Source organism: Lutra lutra, chromosome 2 (genome assembly GCF_902655055.1).
Source record: "Lutra lutra chromosome 2, mLutLut1.2, whole genome shotgun sequence".
Taxonomy (NCBI): domain Eukaryota; kingdom Metazoa; phylum Chordata; class Mammalia; order Carnivora; family Mustelidae; genus Lutra; species Lutra lutra.
In genome coordinates, this window is record NC_062279.1 from 99,509,761 (window position 1) to 99,537,609 (window position 27,849).

General features: G+C 34.3%; 1 protein-coding gene across 1 annotated transcript in view; it reads right to left on the minus strand.

Annotated features, from left to right (window-relative positions):
* The window catches only part of STPG2 (sperm tail PG-rich repeat containing 2), a 578,171-nt gene that overhangs the window by 515,113 nt on the left and 35,209 nt on the right, over window positions 1-27,849 (minus strand). The window contains exons 5-6 of the mRNA XM_047718028.1: window positions 26,606-26,718; window positions 23,424-23,535 (exon numbers count right to left, since the gene is read on the minus strand). Of these exons, the coding sequence (XP_047573984.1) occupies window positions 23,424-23,535; window positions 26,606-26,718 (225 nt within the window). The remainder of the gene's footprint in view (window positions 1-23,423; window positions 23,536-26,605; window positions 26,719-27,849) is intronic.

Genomic DNA, 27,849 nt, shown 5'->3' on the forward strand with positions numbered 1-27,849 from the left:
ACAGTATAGGGAATAGTCGATGAGACTGCATTAGCACTGTATGGGGATAGATGGTAGCTACAGTTGAGGTGAGTATAGTATAACACATAAATTTGTGGAATCACTATGCCACATACCTGAAACTAATATAACACTGTATGTCAACTACACTCAAATTTTTAAAAAAATATATATGCATTGGGCTTTATTGACTTAGGACAGGAAACAAAAAGAAGTTATTCGTTAATTCAGTTCAAGATCTGACAAGCTGGGTCACAGCAAATAGCTTAGTTCAACAGGGGCCATAGTAAGGGTTTAAGTAGCATAGGTACTAAAAGCCACTACCCAGGGAGAAACTCAAGCATTAAGAATGGAGAGGTACTGTCAAGTAGGAGGAAACAAGATTATGAGAAAATTATAAAGGCAATTCAGCTATCCTTAACACCACACTTCCCACCCACCAAAGAGGCCACTGGAGCTTAAGGTAAAACCCCTGCAAATACTTTGTACTCTAGTGCCTCAGGGAATTTCTCCAGCTTCAACTTCCTAACCTCCAATTTGAACCCACTTTCTATATTAAGGTACACCCATCCCATCACAAGCAATCAAGCCAGATTAGTCTCAATTTAGTCTTGCCCCATCTTGTAACTCCTGTACAGATGGAGTGCCTCCAGATCTCATTTACCTTAGAGGGAAAGTCAGAAAACTGCTACCATAGACCCAGAGCTCCAGCATTTCTAATCTGGAATATTAAAGAAATTTGTACCTGGTCTCCCTTCTGCCCCTCTACCCACTATGAAAGTCCACCCTTACCACTGCCAAACATTTCCTAAATAACTAATCTAATCATTGATTTCTTTTTGCCTATACCATAAAGTGCATAGTCCATAGATTGGCATTACAAAGCCACTCTTGTATCTTCTAACTATATCCTGAATAAATCTACTCCATCTCTATTGCCACAATTACCATAATCTTCCATTCTTGCCCCCTCCATTCTAGAAATGGAGAAATATCCATTCAGTAGAAATATCATGTTACCCATCCCATGTAAAACCCTTTATTGCCCTAAACAAAAATCTGAACTTCCTGCCAAGGTTTATAAAGCCCTACCTAATCTGGCCTCTCCCTACCTCCCAAATATCAACTTGGTACCATTCATTCTCCTTTCACACTGAACTCCAGCAGCTCCAGCAGCCTTCTTTCAACTCTCTCTCATTCTCATCTCAGAAATCCCACGCATGAATTAATGATTCCTGAACACTGAAAATTAAAAAATAGCAAATCTCTAAAATTTAAATCCTGGTGGAAAGAGAATTTAGAATTAACTATTACAAAATATTTAAGGATATCAGAATTGCTCCTTTCCAAATCATTGATATAAATATTACATTGATAAAAATTTTCCTTTACTTTAAACAGGCCAAGCAGATCTTTAGGGGAGTTTAATCCTTTTATTCATAGAAATTCTTAGAAAATACAAAATAAAACCCTATTATAATAAGAAAAATATCCAACACTGACAAATCAAAAAAAAAATGGTGGGAAAATAATACTGAAAAGAAAATGTTTATAGTATATTTAATTGAAATATCAATCGGATTTTTCAATCATTCATCAAACATTGTGTTACCAAGGACTGTTCCAAGAAGTGGAGATACCACAGTGAACAATAAAAACAAAAATCTTTGCCCTCTCACAGTTTATATTCTGGTAAGGTATATAACAATCATTTACATATACTATAATGTAATTTACAAACAATATACCTATTTTAAATATACATTCCAAAGAGTTTTGACAGATCCATTAATTCTATAACCACTAAGCCATAAAGCCATAATCAAGACATAGAAAGTGTTTCTATCACTCTTCCAAAATCTAATTCCCCAAATATCTTTCCATCCTAGGCTACAGACAACATCTAACTTGTTTTCTATTATTATAGATTGGATTTTTTCTAGAGTTTTATATGAATGGAAGTATATAGTATTTTTTTAAAATATCTGGTTTCTTGTGGTCAGAAGAATGTTTCTGAGATTTACCATGAGGTTTTGTGAATGAGTCATTCAATGGGTAGTTCTTCCTGTTGCTGAGTAGCATTACATCACATGAATATCCACCTATTTCCCATTCATTTATTGATAAACATTTGAGTTGTTTCCACTTTGGGGAATATTCATAATAGTGAATAAATCTGCCATAAAAATAAGTGTGTAAGTATCTGAACATGTATGTTCAGTTATATTATGTAAATATCTAGACATGAAGTTGCTAAATTTTTTATTTTTTATGTGCTAGGGTATTGAAAAGCAATTTATTTTTGTATATTGACCCTGTATTGTGTGATCTTGCTATACTCACTAGTTCTAGTAGCTTTATTGTAGGCACTCATGATATATAATTTCATTAGATTAAAGAAAAATGGGAAAACAAGAGAATGATTCTGTCCTTGGGTTCATCATGGGTGTTAAAATTACCAAATCAATACAAATGGATCAATCATAATCAATGGTTATCACAATTCTCATATTCCTTTTAAATATATTTTGTTTCAGTATAAAAATGAAAAAAAGACGGGGCGCCTGGGTGGCTCAGTGGGTTAAGGCCTCTGCCTTCAGCTCAGGTAATGATCCCAGGGTCCTGGGATCGAGCCCCACGTCGGGTTCTCTGCTCAGCAGGGAGCCTGCTTCCCTTCCTCTCTCTGCCTGCATTTCTGCCTACCTGTGATCTCTGTCTGTCAAATAAATAAATAAAATCTTAAAAAAAAAAATGAAAAGAAGACAAAATCATACTGGGGCAAGGGTAAGCAATGGCTTAAGTGAACATAGAGATAAACTCAAAAAATGTCAGAAGTATGTCAATTTGACTAAGTTAAATGAATATATATTAGTCAGATACAATCCAAAAGAAAAATTTTACACATACTGTGATTTCAAACTTGTTATATTTTTAGTGTTATATAAAATAATAAATTATTTATTGAATATCATGTATTTATCACTATAAGGAACACCATAGTAAGCACATCTCCTGTAGTCTTGAAATTAATTCTCATAATAAACTATGAGATAATCCTCATTTTAAAGAAGAGCCTTGAAACAAATAATTGGTTTATAAGCCTACAACTAGCAAATGTTGGAGCAGAACTCAACCCAGGTCTGACTTCCATAAAGTCCATTCTATAGTTTTTCAGTGTTTGTCCCTTTAAACCAACAAGAGGCAGAAAAGGCACGTTTTAAAAATACACAATATCAAGGAAAAATTCTGCTTTATATAATATTAAGAAGAATTTGACAAATCAAAAAACTTGTAAGTCCACAATAAAAGTAATATATTTCAATTCATTTTTAAAAGAACATAATTAAATATAGATCTGCACCACTATCCAAGCTCTCACTTCTTGAATCCAAATATTTAAATAATGACTTGCCAAACACCTTACCCAAAATTCAATACTTAAATAGAAACTTGCTGTATGCAGTCTGCAGGTGTATAGAAGCAAAAAATATGCCTTCACAAATCTGGGCAGAACATTTAGCATGTACCACAGTCTTAGCAGTTGTGCTGATGAGATCACTCCTGGTTTTGTTTAAAGCGCAGTGCATTTCTTTAATGACCTTATCTTCCCACCTCCTCCCACGTCTCCCTTGCTCTTCAGGTTTAGTACTCCACATGACTGAGGATATAATCAACCCAGACAATTTAGATATTTTTGGTATCTATAACACATTATTTTACTGTTTATTGACATTACAGAATAGTTTTTTGTAAAATAAAAAGTTATATGTGATATAGAGTAGAAGCATTATTGACTACACGCAAACATACTAATGAGCTCAATAAATACTTTTTTAATTAAGTAACTGGTGTTTTAAATGCTTGCAGAAATCCTTGTGTAATTGGTATATAGATGTTTAAGTGTGTTTTATTTGGAAAACTGATGAAGGATTTTGCATGAACCAGATGTATTATCTTTTGTCCTTAACAGAATATAAGTTCCTGTCACCTAAAATTTGCTGTCCAATATGTTTTCAGGAATGGATTAGATTGATTGATTGGTTGGTTGGTTGACTGACTGATTTTACAATTTCAGGTGTTTTTTGGTTTTTGGGTTTGGGGGGGCTGTGATTTTTTTTAAGTTTTTATTTAAATTCTAGTTAGTTAGTGTAATACTGGTTTCAGGGGTAGAATTTAGTGAATCATCACTTACATACAATACCCACTGCTCATCACAAGTGCCTTTCTTAATACCCATCACCCACTGAGCCCATCCCACACCCAACCACCCTCCAGCAACCCTGATTATTCTTTATAGTTGAGTCTTTTATGGTTTGCCTCCCTTTCTTCTTTTCCCCTTTCTCTATGTTTGTATTTTGTTTCTTAAATTCCACATATGAGTGAAATCATAATGTATTTGTCTTTCTTTTTTTTTTTAAGATTTTATTTATTATCTGACAGACAGAGATCCCAAGTAGGCAGAGAGGCAGGTAGAGAGAGAGGGGGAAGCAGGCTCCCCACTGAGCAGAGAGCCTGATTCGGGGTTCGATCCCAGGACCCTGGGATCATGACCTGAGCCGAAGGCAGAGGCTTTAACCCAATGAGCCATTCAGGTGCCCCCTGACTGACTTATTTCTTAGCATAATACACTCTAGCCCCATCCACATTGTTGCAAATGGCAAGATTTCATTCTTTTCTCTGGCTGAGTAGTGTTCCATTGTATGTATGTATATATAGATAGATAGATAGATAGATAGATAGATAGATAGGTATAGATATATCACCTCTTCTTTATCCATTCATCTATTGATGGACATTTAGAAATGGATTAGATTTAAACAAAGCAGTTCTATAAAATGAACAACTATCAAAATAAACAACTTGAAAATTTTTTCCACATCTTTCTGCTTAATAATGACTACTACAATTTATATGGAATCTGGACATTTCCAGCTTGCATTAAAAGCCTTCCATTACTTCCATCTTCAGGGTTCTCTCAGTACTCACTAAAACAATCTCACCGGCCACCTAGATTACTCTGCCAGCTACTCAAATGTTATGCTTTCGACTTCAACCCAAATGTCATTTGCTACCTTCCATCAGTCTGCTGCCCAATATTTCCTTTAAGAGCTAGCTCAGTGTAATTTTATTCCTTAGTTCAATAATTCTTTTAACCTACCATGTGTTAAGGATTTAAAATCAGTAAGACATAATCCCTGACCTCAAGAATGGCATGGTCTGGTGGCAGAAAGAAGTAATGCTAATACAGCAATGATAAATGCCATGATTGAGGTACGTGTAAGGTACCAGGAGTTGAAACTCAAAGAATGAGTGGAAGTCAGCCACATGAGAAAAAAAAAATGGGGGAATCCCAGGGTAGAGACTAGCTTATGCAGAGGGAGAAAGGTGGTTATGAGGGGGAAGAATGGTAAGCTCAAGAAACTAAAGATAGTTTATTATGACTAAATTACAGGATACATAGAGAAGAACTGTGAAATGTGCATTTGGAGAAGTAGTTTAGGGTCAGATTATAATAGTTTTGTATGTCATAAGAAGTATTAAAGCCATTTCATTCAGTATATCCCTCTATTTCACATATACTCTATTTTTTAACCCTCATAGAATTACATCATTCATTCATTCATTCATTCATCAAATATTAGGGAAAACACCATGTATTTTCTCTAATTGTTTCATATATGGGATTTGTGTCTCCAATTAGAAGGCAAATGAGGGTTTTTTTTAATATCTGAAGTCCTGGGGCGCCTGGGTGGCTCAGTGGGTTAAAGCCTCTGCCTTCGGCTCAGGTCATGATCCCAGGGTCCTGGGATCGAGCCCCACATCGGGCTCTCTACTCGGCGGGGAGCCTGCTTCCTCCTCTCTCTCTGCCTGCCTCTCTGCCTACTTGTGATCTCTGTCTGTCAAATAAATAAATAAAATCTTTAAAAAAAAATAAAAATAAAAAAAATAAATATCTGAAGTCCTAAGGCAACTAATGTAATGCTAACCATAATTGCTCCAAGAAATGCTTCTTAAATTGAATATTAATAACTTAATTATCAGGTTACTTAAAATTATTAACCTAGCTTTTATTTTGGCAATAATCCTAAATTAGGAAAAGATAAATAACACATGCAGAGAATTATAGTGGCAAGAACTATAATGTCTGTCCTTTAGAAAAACACAAAACAAAATCTCTAGTTATTCAATAAGAGCTTATCTCTTGCATTCGTTTTAGGTACGCCTCCTGAAAGACTGAGCAGCCTATACTCACAAAATCCTTTTCTTCACCATCCACCCATTCTTAAATCCACTGTCATCTACTGTCTGCAACCTGCGCCATCAGAGTGTTTTGCTAAAATAACCATTGGTTTCAAAATTCTGCCAGGTTCAGTGGATCCTTTTCGGTTCTTATCTGTATTTACCTATCCAAAGTATGTAACACAGGTGGCAACTATCCTCCTCTCACTCCTCTGAGATCACTCCTTCCCCATTCTACTCATACTCAGGTTTTTTTATTAATGATTTTTCCTTTTTTTATTTAAATTCAATTAGACAACATATAGTACATCATTAGTTTCAGATGTAGAGTTCAATAATTCATCAGTTGCATATAACACCCAGTGCTCATCCCATCACGTGCCCGCCTTAATGCTCATCACCCAATTACCCCATCCCCCACCCTCCTTACCTCCAACAACCCTGTTGGTTTCTTATAGTTAAGAGTCTCTCATTATTTTTCTCCCTCTCTGATGACCTATTAATCATTTTTAATTATCCATCTTTGTTTCTTAGATTCCCCTTCCTCCACTTATTCATTACATATTGTCAATCTTCAGGTTCAATCCTCACCCCTTTATGGATTATATAACTTAAACCAAAGACTAACTGCTAAATCTTTAGTTCAGATTTTGCTCAATTTTCTGATTACCTTCATGACATTTCCACCTATATAACAAACAGATACTTAAAATAATCTGATTTCCCAGTACTACACATTACAAACATGTGTGTACAAGCACACACACTATGGCATGTTTTCTATATTCTCTCCAACTCTCTCTACTATTCATATAGTACTCAAAGTAAGGAATCCAGCAGTCATCCTCAGTACTTCTTTCCCACTCATCCTCCCACATCAAACTAATCACCAGATAAAATCAATGTTAACATACAAATATTTGTCATTTTCCCCTCATTTCTAGGCTCATTTCACTATCTTAAAACAGGCATCCACTATGTGAATCACTGTGCATCACTTATGACTTCTCCTTCTCTCCCTTTCCCCACATCCCATACATTTGAATCATAGCTAACTGTCCTATTTTTCTAAAATCACACAGCTGTTTCCTGATTAAAATATTTATTAGTTCATCATCACCTACAGATAAAAATAAAAACTGCTTTCCTCAAATTTTCATGGCTTTGCACATTCTCTTTGCCTACAATGTTCTATTCCATCCAAATAACTACCCAACCTTCAAAACACAGCCCAAACATAATTTGAAATCCTTTTCCTGACTTCTGCCATCCTCTAAGAAGAAACAATGAGATTCTCTTCTGAAGTCCAGTGTACCTGATTCAAACATTGTTGTGTAATTTTTTACATATTTGTATTATCCATCAAAGTGTGAACTCCTTAAAAACCTCTGTAGTGGGCCGCCTGGGTGGCTCAGTGGGTTAAGCCTCTGCCTTCGGCTCAGATCATGATCTCAGGGTCCTGGGATCGAGCCCCACATCGGGCCGGCTCTGCTCACCAGCTTCCCCCCTCTCTGACCGCCTCTCTGCCTACTTGTGATACCTCTCTCTGTCAAATAAATAAATAAAATCTTTAAAAGAAAAAAAAAAAAACACCCTCTGTAGTATTCGTCATCTTTCTATCCACAACAGGGAGTAAGTATTCAATAAATATCCATTAAATGAACAATAGTAATATGTATCACTTACTGAGTGTTAACCAATGTCAGATACCGTGTTAAGCTATATGTATGTGTATATATAATTATACCTCATTGAATTCTCACAATAAACTTTTTATAGATATTATTCATATTTTGGAAATCTAGAAGAAAAAACATTTAAGCTTAAAGTGGCAAAATAACTTGATCAAGGTACACAACTACTATATATGATGGAGCAAAAAACTGCGGTGTGATTCTAAAGCCTGAACTTTTCACCACTAAGTCATCAATAAATCGAAGAATGCTTTTTTTATTTTATATAGTTCTTAAAATTTTACCACAAATGCATATGACTTCAGTATATAAAAGTCATTAATAACAGTACAAACCATTTTACAATTAGACTTGGAAATACCAAATGCTCTTCTAAAGATAATCACTGAGCAATAAATAAATGTTTCCAAACCTCTACCTTACTCCTTTTCTCACACATAAATTTGTCTACTAGTCTTTTAATAATTCAACCCTTTCTTCCCATTTTGACACATTTTCTTTTCTCTTTGAAACTCGTAATTTAAAAATGTTGAAAGTTTTCTTAGAAAATAAAAAAAGTGAAAAAAAAAGAAAATTTAAAAAGTGAGCATTCCAACTTTTAGGTACAGGATCCATTACACAAACAACTAATTTCTGTTTGGGGAAGAAAAACACATTTAATTGTGTGCAAGTCTTCCTAAATCTTTATCCTCAAACTCGAGTTTTTTGAGGCCACCACTAACTGAAATAAATTGCCAATTACTTGTTATAATGGCAACCAATCAGGTAATTCAATAAATATTAAAAACTAGCAATAATAAGTGATAAGGCAAAATTTTTGCGTCATAAATAAGGGAACAATCCACCCATAAAAGAAAACCATTAGTAATAATATATTGACAGGCTTCAAAAAAATAATCACAAAAAGCTATATATTACTTCTACTTCTTATGTCCTTCTTGTTAATATTTATAAGCATATTTTTACTTACTTGAAACTACACCTTTCTACTCAAGTGCTAGAACTACTTGCAATCTACTTACAATTAATAAATTATTTTTAGGCAATCTACTAATCCAGAGAGAAACCTATTTTATAAGTCACACCTTTAAAATGTAACCTTTAAAATTCTAACCGTTTTCATAAATTTATACAAATAAATGAAGAGAAATGACAGCTCTATAACTTATTTTGCAACCAGAATTCAAATACATTTTAATATACCTACTGCTAAGTTATTTCAATTTAGCAGAACTTACAAAAATTAAAATTTCCAATTTAGGTTTGCTCAGAACAAGGGAAATTTTCATATCTTGCCACATAATTTTTTAACACTTGTTATAATGAATATGGGAAATAATTAGTTGTTTATGTCCATAAAAATCCAAAATACTGGCGCCACCTAGTGAAATTTTACTCAGTTTTTTAACTGATAAGAAGCTATTATATAGCAACTCCATAAATTTTGCATTACGAAATCAAAAAACTTCAACAGAAACTATTGTTAAATGTCTTTGCATATTAAGGACTTCATTAATGTTAAGGAAGGTACTAAAAAGAATTTCATTGCCAAAAGCAAGAAAAATTCCTGTGGAAAATACTGAGGTTGAATAAAAGTTAATTTTGTGGTTCTTTAACAGAAGTTCTCAGTAAAGCACCACAATATACTTAAAAGATGTACTGAAACAACACTATATATACAACAGAATTAGATCTCAAGAATATGATAAATTTTTTAACATTTTCAATTGTTCATTAAAATATTATCTTCATATTATATTTTTGTTGTATCATCAGAAAATGCTTAAATCCAAAGACACTAGAGTACTTATTTATTTTCCTGCTTAAAACATTCTTCTAAGGCAGTAGGATAAATGTGAGGAAGGAAAAAAACCTAAGAGTTCTTTCTCTAAATTCAAATTTTAAAATAAAACTGCCCATTTTTCAGATCTATAATCAATTTATTCAAAAAGCATTAATAAATATTATCCTCACTCCACTAACTATAGGTATATCAAAAAATAAGCAGAATGAAAGATTCCTATCCTTTAGAAACAATGGTTCATTGAGTATGTAAGATAAACATTTTTTTAAAGATTCCATATATAAGAAATGTTATTCAAATTAACCATAAATCAAAAAAAAAAAGCACAGCAAATTTGTAGAACTCTTATAAGTCAATAATAAAAAAGATAATCCATTTTTAAAAGGGCAAAGATTCTACCTAGACATTCTCTGAAGAAAATATGCAAATGGCCAACAAGTATATGAAAAGATAGTCAACATCAATAGTCTTTAGGGAAATGCAAAGCAAAACCACAATGATATACCACTTCTCACCAGCTAGGATGGCTACAATCAGATAAACAAGAGCAAGCATTGCAAAGATGTGGAGAAATTGAAACCTTCAATTTTACACCAATGTAAAATAGTGTGGCTGCTTATAAATAGTTCCCCAAAAAGTTAAAACATAAGAGCTATGATATTATCCAACAATTCCACTCTCAGGTATACACTCCTGAGAAATGAAAACATACCCACACAAAGACTTACATATTAATGTTCATAGCAGAATTATTTTTATGCTCATTCTTATGCCTTTGTTTAGCATAGTATTAAACTTATTTTTATTCTTAACCAAAAAGTATAACTGACCCAAATGTCCATCAACTGATAAAATGGATAAATAAAATGTGGTATATCCATGTAATATAATGTTGAGCTATAAAAAATGAAATATTGATACATGCTATATCATGGAAAATATTATGCCAAGTAAAAGAAGCCAATCACAAAAGGACAAATATTGCACAATTCCATTTACATCAAATGTCTAGATAGGCAAGTCTAAGAGACAGAAATAGATTAGTGATTGCCTACAATTAGGAAGACTAGATTACAGTAAGAGTGACTGCTAGTTGGGGTGAGTTAAATACTCTAAAATTGATTGTGGTGATTGTTGTACAACTCTGTGAATACTCTAAACCATTCGATTATGTACTTTAAATGGATGAATTAAGATACGTATCTTAAAAGAGCTGTTTTTAAAAAATAAACTCCTAAATTCAAAAAGAAATGCATTTCAAAATAAACTCTAAATGACAAGAAAAAAAAGTACATGTTGAGAAACAAATCTGACAAAACTACACCCTCTCTTCTGGTACATGTTAATTTCCTGTTAAGCCAGACCTAGAGGGTTCAGAGGAAGAATTTTGGAAAGATGTGAAAACATAAAAACCATACAGAGAAGCCAAAGTCTAATACACCAAAAAAAGAAGTAGGAATGTGTAAATACGAGCCAGAAATCTGAGTGAGAGTCAGGAAAACAAGAGAAGCAGCAATGGGCTCCATATAAGTAAAGAGCAATTTAGAGAGTTTTAAGAAATCACTACCTATAACTAATCTTAACGTATCATCTATTTTAGGAGTCAGTGCATCAGTGGAATAAAACCATAGAAACAAAAAATTGAATGAAGATAGCCTATCCCACACTAAATTTACCAACAGTCCCAAGTCAAACTTCTTGCAACTGCTCTTAAGATGTGGGAGAGGCACTACAAAACATTATTTTTCGAATCCAGTCTAATAACCATTAAGAAATTACAATTTACCATTATGTAAGACAAAAAAGCTAGATTCTAAAAAATGGAAAAAAGTCCATCTCTTTTGTTACCTCAAAATGTAAATTAAAAATTTCTACATATTAGAAGCAAATATTTGAAGAGACAAAAAAAATTGAGAAATGCCATGTACAATTAAGATTCTATTTTAAAACAATTCATTCATCTTTTTTTAAAAGATTTTATTTATTTATTTGATAGAGAGAGAGTTATCAAGTAGGCAGAGAAGCAGGCAGAGAGGGGGAAGAAGGCTCCCTGCTGAGCAGAGAGCCCGATGTGGGGCTCGATCCCAAGACCCTGAGATACTGACCCGAGCCGAAGGCAGAGGCTTAACCCACTAAGCCACTCAGGTGCCCCAACAATTCATTCATCTTAAGTTGTTATTCCTTTTACTATTTATAGGATAAAGAAATAAAATTATTCTTATTCTACTATTATTAGGTAGGTCAGGATAGTCTCATGGAAAAAGCTTGGGAAAAAATCATTTTGAACAAAACATTTATTAGTTTTATATTATAATAACTATGAAGAAAATACCAATACGTTCATATTATTTACTCTCATAAATATTATCAATATTCTTACTTTATCAAAATTGTTTTCACAGAGTTGATTTTTAAAGGAAAAAGAGGCAAACTACATACAGTTAGAACCACTCTTGCATCCCTGGAATAAATCACACTTGGCATGGTGTATGATTCTTTAAGTGCGGTGTTAAAAAGAAGATGTGGCACACACACACACACACACACACACACACACACACACACAGGAATACTATGCAGCCATCAAAAAAATCTTGCCATTTCCAATGACATAGCTGGAACTAGACGATGTTATGCTAAGCGAAATAAGTCAATCAGAGAAAGACAATTATCATATGATCTCTCTGATATGAGGAATTTGAGAGGCAGGGCAGGGGGTCATGGGGGGTAGGGAGGGAAAAAATGAAACAAGATGGAACCCGGGAAGGAGAAAAACTGTAAGACTCTTAATCTCAGGAAACAAACTGAGGGTTGCTGTGGTGGGGGTGGAGTTGGGGGTAGGGTCGCTGGATTATGGACATTGAGGAGAGTATTGCTATGGTGAGTGTTGTGAATTGTGTAAGACTGATGATTCACAGACCTGGGTAATTGTGTAAGACTGATGATTCACAGATCCTGAAGCAAATAATACATGTTAATTTTAAAAATGCACTGTTAAATTTTTAATAGTTAAATTTTTCATATACTTAAATTTTTAACTATATTTTAACTATATTTTAACCAAAATTTTAACTTTAATAAATTTTTAAATAATTTTTTAGCTTTTTAATTAAGTTATAATAAATTATAATAAATTGATAATAAATTATTATATAATAAATAAATTATAAATAAATAAATTATATATAATAAATTAATAATTCTAATTTTAATAATTTTTAATAAATAAATTTTAATTTTAACTATAATTTTAACTATATTTTAATTTCATATAGTTATATTTTCAAATAGTTAAATTTTTCAATAGTTAACATTTTATTAAGGATTTTTTACAACAATGTTATTCAGGAATATTGGCTTATAATTTTCTTGGAGTGTTTGCCTGGTTATGGTATCAGGGTGATGCTAGCCTCATAAAATGAGTTTGGAAGCATTCCCTCTTCTATTTTCTAGAAGAATTTAAGGATCATTAATAATACTTCTTTGAATGTTTGGTAAAATTCATCCTTGAAGACATTAGGTCCTGGGCTTTTCTTTGTTGGGAGATTTTTTTATTACTGAGTTAGTTCCTTGTTATTGATCTGTTCAGGCTTTCTATTTCTTCCTGATTCAGCTTTGCTAGGTTGCTCGTTTCCAGGAATTTATTCATTTCTTATAGGCTGGTATATAGTTGGTTGGTATATAGTTTTTCCTAACCGTCCCTTAAAACTGTTTTTTCCTCCTGAGGCATCCATTGAAATGTTTACTCTTTCATCTGATTTTATGAGTCTTTTCTCTCTTTTTCTTAGTCTAATAGTTTGTCAATTTTATCTTTTAAAACACCAATTCAAAAGCTTCATTCTTTTTTGTTATCCTCCATTTGACTTACATCTGCTCTAATTTTTATCATTTCCTTCCTTTGGCTAATTTGGGCTTGGTTTGTTCTTGTTTTTTTAGTTCCTTGTGGTATAAAGTTAGTTTGTTTGATATCTTTCTTCTGTTTTAATGTAAGCATAATTCACTAAAACTTCCCTCTTAGCTTTTGCTGCAGTTCATAGATTTGATATGTTCTTTTTGTTTGTTTTGAAATACTTTTTTAAACTGTATTTTTATTTTCTCTTTGACCCAATGATTTTTTCCCTTTTTTGTTTCTTTCTCATTTTTTTAAAGGACTTTTTTCATTTAAGTATAATTAACATACAGTGTTATATTACTTTCAGGTGTATGATGTAATTCAACAATTCCACACATTTCTCAGCACTCATCAAGTATACTCTTAATCCTTTTTTACCTATTTCACCCATCCCCCCACCAACCTCCACTCTGGCAACCTCCACTAGTTTGTTCTCTGTCTGTAAGAGTCTATGTTTTTGTTTCTTTTTATTATTATTGGTTTTTTTTAAGATTTTATTTATTTATTTGATAGAGAGAGAGAGATCACAAGTAGACGGAGAGGCAGGCAGAGAGAGAGAGAGGGAAGCAGGCTTCCTGCTGAGCAGAGAGCCCGATGTGGGACTCGATCCCAGGACCCCGAGATCACGACCCGAGCCGAAGGCAGCGGCTCAACCCACTGAGCCACCCAGGCGCCCTATTATTATTGTTTCTTAAATTTCACATATGAATGAAATCATATGGTATTTGTCTTTCTCTGACTGATTACTTTCACTTAGAATTTAACTCTCTAGGTCCATCTGTTGTTGTTGCAAATGGCAAGATTTCATTCTTTTTTATGGCTTAGTAATATTTCTGTGTGTGTGTGTCTATGTGTCTGTGTGTGTACGTGGACCTCTTCTCTTTCCATTCATCTATTGATAGACATTTGTTTGACCCAAAGTTTCTTAAGACAAAATTATTTAGTTTCCACACATTTGTAAATTTTCCCATTTTCTTGCTATTGCTGATTTTTAGTTTTATTCCATTTTGGTAAGAAAAGATACTTGGAGTGATTTTGATGTTCTTAAATGTGTTAAGATTTGTTTCGTGACTTTTCATGAGATCTATCTGGAATATTCAGTATGCCTTTGAGTAGAATATGTATTCTGATCTTGGGTAGAAATTTCTGCATAAGTCAGTTAGATCCATTTGGTCTATAATGTTGTTCAAGTCAGCTATTTTTGTATTGATATTCTGTCTGGATGTTCTATCCATTATTGAAAGTGGAGTATTATAGACTGTACTATTTTGTATTTCTGTCCATTTCTGCCTTAAATCTGTCAATATTTGTTTTATATATTTAGGTATACTGGGATTGAGCACATTTATAATTGTCCTATCTTTCTGTTGAAGTGATGCTTTGATCATTATGTATTGACCTTAAGAGAAAATTTTAAACTTAAATTTCATTTTTTCTGACATACATATAGCCAATCCTCCTTTCTTTTGATCATCATCTGCATGAAACATCTTTTTTTCATCCCTATTTTTCATCCCCTATTTTGGCCTATGTGTGTTTTTAATACTAAAGTATGTCTCTTACAGACAGAATGTCACTGGATCTTGTTGTTGTGTTTTTTTCTTCCAATACATTCAGGCACTATAAGCCTTTTGATTGGCAAATTTAATGCATTTACATTTAAGGTAATCATTCTTAAGTGAAAAATTTACTGTTGCTATTTTTAAAAGTTGTTTTCTTTGTTTTTATAATTGTTTTTTCTCTTCTTCTCTTGTGTTACTTTGTTACTTGATAATTTTTTGAAGTGATTTTTTTGTTTTTTTTTCCCTTTATCTTTTGTGTGCCTATTATAGTTTTTCTTTTTTCCATGATTAGCTCAAGAGTTGCAAAAAAATCTTGTAACTATGACCTTCCATTTTATTTTGGTAACAATTTCAACCATGTATAAAAACACTGATCTTGGGGCGCCTGGGTGGCTCAGTGGATTAAAGCCTCTGCCTTCGGCTCAGGTCATGATCTCAGGGTCCTGGGATCAAGCTCCGCATCAGGTTCTCTACTCAGCAGGGAGCCTGCTTCCCTTCCTCTCTCTCTGCCTGCCTCTCTGCCTGCTTGTGATCTCTCTCTCTCTCAAATAAATGAATAAATAAAAAATCTTTAAAAAAAAAACACTAATCTTTTATTATCTCCACATATACATACAGTTTGTGCTCTTGTAGACAGTTTCTTTTTATATTGTGTAAAAATATTTTTACCTATTGACTCTCACGTTAAGTTAAAGCAATTTACAAATCATCTTTACTATTATACTAATCTATGTATGTTTATTTTTTTCCATTACATATGAGATTTCATACTGCTGTTTCGCATGTTTTCATTTCAATTTGGAGAAATCCCTTAAGCATATCTTGTAATCCAGGTCTAAGAGTAACAAATTCTCAGTTATTGTTTGTCTGTGAAAGACATTATCTCTCCATTTTTAAGGAATGATATTTCTGAGTACAGTATTCTTATTTGGCAGTAGTGTTTTTTTTTTTCTTCCAGTACTCTAAATATATCTTCCCACCCTCTACTGGGTGCAAGGTTTCTACTGAGAAATCGACTTATACTCTTGGGGAACAGTTTGGGGAGGGAAAGTCTTATATGTGATGAATTACTTTTCTCTTACTGCATTAAAAATTCTCTTTGTCATTAACTCTTAACAATTTAACTATAATGTGTCAGTGTAATCATTGGGCTGAGACTATTTCAGGACCTTTGAGCTTCATGAATATTGATGACCACTTCCCTACAAAGATTTGGGAAGTTTTCAGCCATTATTTCTTTCTGTTCCTTTCTCTCTCTTCTCCTTCTGAGACTCCCAAAGTGCACACATTGATTCTCCATGACGTCCTATAAATCGTGTAAGATTTCCTCACTCTTTTTCATTCTTTTATCTTTTTTCTCCTCTGACTGGATTATTTCAAATGAACTTTCTCTGAGTTGACAGATTCTTTCTTCTACTTGAGTGAGTCTACTATTGAAGCACTCTATTGCATTTTTCATTTCATTCATTGTACTCTTTAACTCTAGAATTTGTTTAGTTCTTTGTGATTTCTATCTCTGTTAAACTCACATCTTATTCAACTATTGCTATTTTATTTTTTTTTTAAGATTTTATTTATTTATTTGACAGAGAGAGATCACAAGCAGGCAGAGAGGCAGGCAGTGAGACAGGAGGAAGCAGGCTCCCTGCTGAGCAGAGAGCCCGATGCAGGACTCGATCCCAGGACTCTGAGATCATGACCTGAGCCGAAGGCAGCGGCTTAACCCACTGAGCCACCCAGGCGCCCCATCTATTGCTATTTTAATTTCATTAAGTTGTCTAACTTTGTTCTCTTATAGCTCACTGAGCTTCCTTAAAACAATAATTTTGGTACCTGGGTGGCTCAGTTGCTAGGCGTCTGCCTTTGGCTCAGGTCATGATCCCAGGGTCCTGGGATAGAGCCCCATATTGGGCTCCCTGCTCAGTGGAGAGCCTGTTTCTCCCTCTCCCACTCCCCCTGTTTGTGTTCCCTCCCTCGCTGTCTCCCTCTCTGTCAAATAAATAAATAAAATCTTAAAAAAAAAAAACAAAACAATAATTTGAATTTACTGACCGATCTCCCTTTCTTTGGAGCCAGTTACTAGGCAATTATTATGCTCTTTTGGTGGAGTCATGTTTCCCTGACTTTTTTGTTTCTTATAGTCTTGCAGTGATGCCTGCACATTTGAAGAAGCAGTCACCTCTTCCAGATTTTATGGACTACCTCCAGTGGGGAAAGAACTATGGGTGGTTGTCAGGACACTAGCTGAGTAGAACAGCAGCTCTAGCTCTGAAGGCAGTGGGAACCAGAGAGAAGGTTCTGGCTTCAGGAAAGTTGCAGCAGTATATACTCTATGAAGCTCATATACATGAAGTCAACATCATAAAAAAACTACAAGATTCTGTGGCAGACCAAGGGTGTAGGTTCTACAGCAGCAACAAGGGCTGTTGGCTCTTCAGTGTCAAAATCTGCTACAGTTTCCCTGTTTTCTTTTTCCCCACAGGAGGAAGTCATGGCCAAAGTATCCTCCTGGGGCTTGCTCCAGTACAGGAGTATACTTGCTGCAGTGTTGGTGCTGGTGTCTAAAATGGGTACACATATAGCTGCCACAGAGCCAGGGTCACAGGTATGTACACGGTTATGATGATGAGTGGCAGCTGCAGCCCCAGAAGAACGTAGGAACTGTGATGCTTCCTTCTCCAGGGGGAGGCACAGTGGTATGGACTCCAGGCAGCTCCATCTGCTGGGTTAAGCATCAGTGAAGACTGTAGGTATCCTCAGTAGCATAAGTTTTAGATGTCCAGAGTGGTGATAAGGGCTGTTATTGCCTTCCTCCTCTCCTTTCATGCACGGGGGGAAATTACACATTGCGATCTTTCTTGGCATCAAACTATGATGGACTGAATGGTGTGAAGCAGGTAAAGTGCCTCTTAAACTTTTCTATGTGACCACCTTGAGTTTTAAGCTCCTACAGGTGTCTGTAGCTTCTTAATTGTACTCTAAGCTCTCCAGAGCTATTTTCGTCAGTATGTAGGTACTTATAATTTGTTATTTTTTTAATGGGGGGAAATGAGTGTTGGGAATCCTAGTTCACCATTTTGCTGATGTGAATCCAGAAAATACTTTTCGTTTAAAAGATTCATTTCCGGGCGCCTGGGTGGCTCAGTGGGTTAAGCCTCTGCCTTCAGCTCAGGTCCTGATCTCAGGGTCATGGGATTGAGTCCTGCATAGGGCTCTCTGCTCAGCAGGAGGCCTGCTTCCTCCTCTCTCTCTGCCTGCTTCTCTGCCTACTTGTGATTTCTGTCTGTCAAATAAATAAATAATCTTTAAAAAAAAAAAAAAAGATTCATTTCTACTCTTTGGTCTCAATCATAGAAAAAAGATAACAAAGGGAACATCACCCTTTGGAAAGCGTCACAATAAGAAGCACACGTTGTGCCACTACTGTGGCCCTCAGCCCTACCACATCTTCATGTCAAAAGCTGACTTGTGGCAAATATGGCTACCCTGCCAAGCAGAAGAGAGAAAATAACTGGAGTGCCAAGGCTAAAAGATGAAATACCACTAGGACTGGTCAAATGAGGCCCCTAAAAATTGTATACCACAGATGCAGGCATGGATTTTGTGAAGAAACAACACCTGCACTCAAGAAGGAAGCTGTTGCACCATCCAGTTCATCTTAAGGATTTCAATGATTATCACATAATAAATGTTCTGGTTTAAAAAATAATTTCCTAAATTCCAGTTTCCAGTTCCACACATAAGGAACTTGGATATTGCCACTCCTCCCTAACAGGAAGTAGAAACCTGAATAGAACGTCAATCAAACTCTTTTTAGATCCCCGAGAGAGCAAAAAATACAAGACAAACCACTGCCCAAAAATTGGAGAAACAGATTAGCGAATACAGAATGTCACAGCTTAACATAGCAGAGATTTAAAGATAGAAAACACTGTGGAAAACAATGCCAGTATAGGAATACCAAAAGTATAATTGAAGAACTGCTGGAGGCTCCATTCTTCAGAGAGTTAAAGGCAGAGTTAAAACTCCATGGGCCGCATCATAGGGGAGGATCCCATAATTCTAATTTACTTCCAGGAGCTCAACTAGGTTCTCAAGTAAATAGTGGAGAAAAACCCTTTCATGCATCTGGCAGGGGAAGAGAGAAAGGAAGCATTTTGAAATATACTGGAGCAAGCTCTCATGAAAATCAAACTAACCCAACCTACTAGAGCATTATCAGCACATAAGAGGGCCCAACCTACTAAAGCATTATCAGCATATAATAGACATAGGGAAGGGAAATGCCTAATTCCAGTCACCTTTAGCCTTCCATTTAAGTTAAAGGAAATACCTAATTCCAACTCATACTAGCCAGCCATTCTGACCCAGCTAGGAGAGAGAAAAAACTGAGAAACACTTGTGAAGTTCACAGACCAGTTCAGAGGCACAGACTCCCTAAAAAGACTGAGATCTAATCATAGAACTATAGCACTTATCCCCTTCCCCATACCTTATCACCACATTACTGAAGGCATATTTACAAAAGTTCCTTTACCTAACACATCATGTCAAGTTACATAAATTGAATGTTTGTATGCCCCCAAACTCATGTTAAACTAATCCTAATGTGATGGTTTTTGGAGGTGGCAGCTTTGGGAAGTGATTAACTCATGAGCACAGAGCTCTGATGAATGGGATTAGTGTCCTTATTAAAAAAAAAAAAAAAAGGGCAGCCAAGATAGTTTCCTGCCCCTTCCACCATTTAAAGACATAGCAAAAAAATGACCTATGAAACAGGAAATGAGTCCTCAGTAGAACTAAATCTGCTGGCACCTTCATCTTGAACTTCCCAGACTCCCAGAGGTATAAGGAATAAAATTCTCTTATTTAAAACCCATCCAATATGCTATTTTGTTATAGCAACCTGAGCAGAATAAGACATCCAGTTACCAAGAGAAAATTACAACAAATATTAAAAAGCAAGAAATTAGAAGAAACAGGCCAAGCACCAGAGCCACACATGGCAGGGAAAGTGCCATCATCAGATAGGGAACTTAAAACAAGTAGGATTAATATCCTAAATGCTCTAATGAATAAAGAAAATAGAAGGCAAAAACAGGCGAGAACCACACAAAAGGCAGAAAAAGAATGCATGATAAAAATAGGAGCAAAAAGGGGGGGGCATTAAATAGAAAACAGTAACAAATGTGGTAGATATTAATCCAACTATATCGATAATCCTTGAATGTCAATGGTCTAAATTTACCAATTAAAAGACAGATAGGGACGGGTGGCTGGGTGGCTCAGTCGGTTAAGACGTTGCCTTCGACTCAGGTCATGATTCCAGGGTCCTGGGATGGAGTCCCACATCAGGCTCCTTGCTCAGCAGGGAGCCTGCTTCTCTCTCTGCCTCTGCCTGCCACTCTGCCAGCTTGTGCTCTCTCTGACAAATAAATAAAATCTTAAAAAAAAAAAAGATTGTCAGAGTGGATCAACAAGTAAGACCCACTATATAAGACTTGTATAGCAGTCTTGCTGTCAATAACAGTCCCCCTTTAAATATAAAGACAAATATAAATTAAAAGTAAATGGAGAGGGCACCTGGGTGGCTCAGTGGGTTAAGCCTCTGCCTTCGGCTCAGGTCATGGTCTCGGGGTCCTGGGATCAAGCCTGCTTCCCTTCCTCTCTCTCTCTGCCTGCCTCTCTGCCTACTTGTGATCTCTGTCTATCAAATAAATAAATAAAATCTTAAAAAAAAAAAGTAAATGGAGAAAAACATGCCATGCTAACAGTAATCAAAAGAAAGCAAGAGTAGATACATTAATTTTAGACAGTACAGACTTCAAAACAAGGAAGATTATCAGGGCTAAAGAAGATCATTATATAATGATAAAGAGGCCAGTTCTCCAAGAAGACATAACAATTCTTAACATATATGTTCCTAACAACAAAGCAGCACTATATGAGGCAAAACTGATAGGACTGCAAGTAAAAATAAATGAATCCACTATCAGAGTTGAAGACTTCAATACCCTTTCTCAGAAATGGACAGAGTAGCAGGCATAAAATCAGTAAAGACATAGTTGGAATCAATAACACCATAATCAAAAATAGATATATTGACATCATTTATAGCAATGAAAGCATTTATGAAAATCTAAGTTTCCACCTTAGGAAAATAAAAAAGAAGACCAAATTAAATTAGAAGTAGTCAAAAGAAAAATGAGTATAATTGGAGCAGAAATCAATAAAATTGAATATGAGAAATAAATAGAGAAAATCAATGAAACCAAAAGTTGGGTCTTTGAAAAGATCAAATCTATAAGTCTCTAGCATGGTAAACTAAGAAAAAAAGAGAAGACATAATTACTAATATCAGAGTGAAGGAGGGGACATCACTACAGATCTCATAAACATAAAAGAATAATAAAGGAATACTATGAACTCTATGCCCATACATTTGATAAGCCAGATAAATTGGACCAATTCCTTGAAAGACTCAATCTTCCCAAACTCACACAAGAAAAAACAGATGATCCAAATACACCTGTATCTATTTTAAAAATTGAATCAGTAATTAATAACCTTCCAGAAAAAGAAAGCACCAAGCCCAAGTGGGTTCACCAGAAAATTTTACCAAACATTTAAAGAACACATTACATCAATTCTCTACAAACTCAGAGAATAGAAGCAGAAGGAATATTCCTTAACTCATTCTATGAAGCCAGCATAACCCTAATACCAAACCAAGGACATTGCAAGAATAGAAAACTACAGACTATAATCACTCATGATTCTACATTAACTCATTTTACAGTTTGAGATTTATAATTATAATTCTATAAAATCAATCATATTGTGTTATTATGTTATTGTATCTTTTCATTTCTAGAAACAATTTCTCATTGCTGATTGATATTCAGGGGAAGACCAAAGAAATCAAATGCAAAGAAAAATCTTATTGATTTTTTATAGTTATTGATTTTTCAGCTGAGAATCATTTATCCTTATTCTAAATGATCCAATTTAAAATTTTTAAATTGTTGTATTAGTTGTTGTATTAGTTTCAGTTGTATTAGTTTCAGATGTACACAATGTTGTATTAGTTTCAGATGTACACATAGTGATTCAACTTCTCTATACATTATGCTATGCTCTCCGCAAGTATAGCTACTGTCTGTCACCATAAAACATTACATTAACTATACTCCCCATGCTGTCCCTTTTATTCTCCTAATTTATTCATTCCATAACTGTAAGCCTTTATCTCCCACTCCTCTTCACTTATTTTTCCCAACCCCCCCACACCTCTTTCCTCTGGTAACCATCAATTTGTTCTATTTATTTATAAGTCTGATTCTGCTTTTTGCTTGTCTATTCTTAAGTTCTGTTTTTTAGATTTCACCTATGAGTAAAATCATAAGGTATTTATCTTTCTGATTTAATTCACTCAGCATAATACCCTGAGTCCAACCATGTTATTGCAAATGGCAAGATCACATCCTTTTTATAGCTGTATAGTATTACATTGTTCAAGGTTTTATGTTCAAATATAGTAATATAGTAAAGGGGGGGAAAAAGTCTATGGTTTTATTTGCCTACAAGTTCCAAAAGAATAAACTGAAACATAGCTATAAAAAAAAGGTACTGAAATCTTAGGTTTTATATTAATAAATATACACTATTCAGAAGAAGGAAAATGAAAATCCTACTATGTACAAATCAGAATACACCAAGAATATTACACTTAGTTCTAGTATCATATTAAAAGAGAGAGAAAGAAAAAGAAGGAGACCCACAAACCAAAGAAGAGCTCTAGATAACTTCAAAGGAAAATAAATTATCATGAATTTAAATAACAAGAATAGTAAAATATATTTGGAACATTTATCCTTACTAGAAAAAGACTGAGAAGGAGATTGAAAAGAAGTCACAGGAAAATGGAGAAAAAGTAGGCAGCAGGCAGGCAAATTTAGATCAGTTTAAGAAGGAAATTGCAAGGAATGGAGTTGTCCACTATTGAAACAATAAACCTTAGAGCTAGTGAGTTCTTTATCACAAGAGGTGTTCAAGCAGAGATGGTGGTTACTTCATAGAGATTAAAGTATAATTCCTTCAATAATATTCACTGAGTAACAACTAGCTAGCTAAGAAGCACAGTAGATCTAAGAGGACTCTAACCTTGTAATGATAAGAGTCAATGATCCTAAAATATAGAAAGGAGATGAAATAGCTACATTTCAACTTACCTTTTTTTCCTCCTGTAATATTATTACTTCATAAAATCGTGGGAGATTTAAGCAATAATTTTGTCGTTGATCTTTCTTAATGTTAATATTTTCATAATGAGGTGTCTTTTTCCTTTAGAAAAGTCAGAAAAATTGAGGAGCTCTCAGTTTCAAATATATTACTGTTCATGTAAGCAAAGAGAGTGTTTTACACCAACATTGTCTGCCTAAAAAGTATGCAGTAATATGATCAGCTGGGTGTGTTAGGCCAATATATAATACTAAATTTTGTAAAATGTATTAATCTATGTTGGTTAGTTGCGCATTTTCTAATTCAGAGCATTACAATAAACTTATAATGACTCCAGAAAAAAAAAATAGGATGTAGGATTTATATTAGGAGTTTAAATAAAAAAGCTACCCAGAAAAGTTTCCTGAGTATTCTGTTTAACATAAAACATTCTTAAAATTTCAAATCCCTTGATATTCCAACTATTTATAAAACAAAACAAAAAGGGACATAAAGTTCTTTAAAAATAAAAGAGAAGCTTATTTTCACTGAAATTTATGCAACCTCAAGAAAGAATAAGAAAATAAAAGTGATTAACAGCCCAAGCTTTATAGTCAGACAGCCTGATGTGAATCCTAGCACCTACTAGCTGTAGTGTGACCTTACACAAATCACCTTACTTTTCTAAACTTCAGAGTAGATTCTTCACCTGACTGGAAATAGTAACAACCAATTATTAAGATTGTAATGATTAAAGTAAGTAATACAGGTAAAGTATTTAATGTCATGCATGGCCCATAAGTACACAATAACTGAGCTATCATTACTACAAGAATTTTTTTAAGATTTATTTATTTATTTTAGAGAGAAAGAACATGAGAGGAGGGGCAGAGGGAGAAGGAAAGAGAATCTCAAGCAAACTCTCCACTGAGCACAGAGCCTGATGCGGGGCTCAGTCTCAATGACCCTAGATCATGACCTGCTCTGAAACCAAGAGTCAGAACTTAACCAACTGTGCCACCCAGGTGCTCCTACAAGAATTATTCTTAAATAGGCTATACTGACTATACTATTTCTTCTACTTCTTAAACAGAATTTTTAAAAAACCCTCATCGGGGCGCCTGGGTGGCTCAGTGGGTTAAGCCGCTGCCTTCGGCTCAGGTCATGATCTCGGAGTCCTGGGATCGAGCCCCGCATCGGGCTCTCTGCTCAGCAGGGAGCCTGCTTCCTCCTCTCTCTCTGCCCGCCTCTCTGCCTGCTTGTGATCTCTCTGTCAAATAAAGAAATAAAATCTTTAAAAAAATAAAATAAAATAAAACAAAATAAAATAATAAAAAAACCCTCATATTAAACATTTCCAATGAACTATATTGAACATAAATGTTTTTTTTTTTTAACAGGTAAAAGAAAAACATAAAAACAAATGTTTAAGTTATATAATTGCAAATAATCTGTTTGACATTGCTATGATTTAAATACCCATTTAACATCTCGGTTCACTGGTGAATGCTGACTTCACTGATTTTTTTTCACACAAAATTCAATAAATTAACTTGTTTTCAAAACCTCAAATACTTTTGTGGATAACAAATTTATATTTGGGAGATCAGAAGGGTCACATATCATTTTGGTCTGTATCTTTCCCAAAAAGAGACCTAGACGCTTATCTTTCCATTTTCAGTAACCAAGTATCTCCACTTTTATACTGTATCAAATATCCCAGAATCATTCTGCCTTAATCAGTAAGTAAAAGATTAAGAAAAATGAAAAATAAAAAGGTACAAAATGTCAACTACCAGAGAGAACCAAGACAACTCCAAATAAAAGGTAAGGTGAAGGCAACAAAATCAAAGAGCAAACAAATTATGGAAATGGTGACATAAATGAAGCAGTCTAGAATGCCCCCTATATGGATACATTCCAAAGCAAAAGTGAAAATGTGAATAGAAGAACACAGGAAATAAAAAAATTCAAAGAGAAAGTAACATTAAAAAATGAGGAATTAGAATGGGAGTGGGACAGGGTTGGAGAAACAAAAGAGACTGTTGGGAAAAACTGCCAAGCAAAATCAGAGCAATAAGGTCAAATAGAGTCCCAGATATGCCTGCAGTATTTAGTTAGAAGTGTAGTGGAATGGAAGGCAAGCAATCATCAAAGAACTACATACCTTTAATAAAAGTTACTTTTGCCTTATATTTATTAAACCTCAATAAAACTGATGAGCAGGTAGGCAGGCAAGCAGGCAGACAGACAGAAAGATAGACAGATAAGCAAACCAGCCAAACTGAAAGAAAAAAGGATAAAATTAGAATACTGAATAACAAAAACATATGTCAAGAGGATGAACAGAGCTAATCAGAACATTTCATAGACTGTTTTGTTTGGAATAATGACAAAGACATTAATTTAGACCCCATTAAGCTAAATAAACATGTTGAAGTTCTAGTGTACTATTGAAAAAATAAAAATACAAGGTGTACCTCTCATATTAGGAGAGTTTAGAAAAATGAAGAAGAAAAGAGAATAGGGTATAAATTCCCAAAAATAAGAACCATGTTTCATTCTTTTTATTCCCAGTTACTATGTGTAGTACTACCACACAGAAAGAATTCAAACAATGTTTGTTCAGTAAATGAACATTAGCAAGGGTGTCTAAGAAAGTCTCAGCTACAGCCACCACTGGTATATAGATATGTTTGAATCTGTCTAGGAAACTAATTAAATAGGTAATTATGGTGGGACTTCCTATTTAAAAAAAACTCATTCTATAAGAGAAAATGAATCAGGCAGATAAGCTGGATCTTGTTTAAAAATTATAATGATGAAAACAGGTGATAGATTCTGAGAACCACATGTTATTTATCATTGAATTTTGTCTTCTGTGGACCCACATCTAAGGCCTCATGGGAGTATGAGTAGGAGAAAATAAAGTAGGAATGGGAGTAGAAGAAAATAAAGACAAAATGAGTTATTTTACCAGAAATGTATTTCCTAGTTAAACTTCATAAATATAACCTCCAAACTGATGCCATGGCTCTGAGCCCACACTGAGAATGGCTTCTAAATCTATCATTTAGTCAGAAGAATGGACACCAGAGCCAGGCACAAATGAATACATTAGAATACTTTCCAGTCAAGAACTACATTAGAGGTATACTACATTTATATATGTATGTACGTATTTTTTACTTACTGGACTATATTATACTGTCCAGGACCAGGCCCTGACCTTGTAGGTAACTCCAGTCTTCCCAAAGAGTGGCCAAAATGTATCCCCTTGTATTTCAAAGTTGTATTGGAAAAATCCTTAAAAAAAAAAAAAAAAAGCAAAGATGAGACATAGTTTAAATAAGCCATAAAACAATGTTTAACTTCATTTAAGTCTAAATCTAAAGGAAGGACAGCCTTAGTCAAGGGGGTTCCGCTAACAATTGCAAAGTCTTCTCTCAACCTAAATTAAAACTGCTGTGCCCCATCCCACTCCTGAGTCAGCCAGGATTCCTAAAGAGCTATCTCTAGTTTTAGCATATCCTCAACCAATATGAACAGCTCTCTTGGCAGTACACTTAGCAATCTAAAACCTTAAGGGCAATAAACATGAGCACCTCATCATTTAAAAAAGGGAGGGTAGGGCAGAACTATATGATTTAGGGAATAGAGAGTCTGTTAAAAATGATCTGAACTAAATAGAAATTAAATTAATTTCCAGAAATCAAATTCAAATTCAAGTATCACCAACAGTAGATAATTTCTAATTACCTAGCATTTAAACTATAACAAAATCATGCAGTTTTCAAATAGCAACAAATATATGACAAACGAATTAAATACTATCCCCAGTTCATTCTATTAATGCTTGAGGTCCAGACTCATCCTTTAATGCCAAAGAAATTATTTGTGACAAGAGAAATCAATAATCATGTTTCCTTTGCATCCACTATAATAAATGTCAAAATTTAATCATGACCCTAAAAAGTTCACTTTAGGGAAGTTAAAGGACATGGTTTCATCAGAAATTAATAAAATAATGAAATATAAGAACAGTAACTTCTCTTATAGAAATTCTCTTTTGTTCACCTAATAGATTCTAAATTGAGCAATCATTCAAAAATTTCTTTAAAAATCATTTTTTAACTAGGGTAAAAGGTAAACTCTGGCCTACTTATTTTTTAATTCATATTTGTAAAAATATAGTTTTAAAATAAGCTTGGATTAATAATCCGATTTATATACATATAAAAAATAAAATCCCCATAACAAACTTGTAGCTTAACTGCAAAAAACAGGGTCACTTGTCCCAGGTAAGTATTACTCTTCTAAAACAGTGGTACCAACCTCTCTCAATTATCATTATTAATAATAATTAATAAAATAAATAGCAATATTAGTGAATAAAGTATAATTCCAATTCAAAAATGGTGAATCAAACCCGTATCT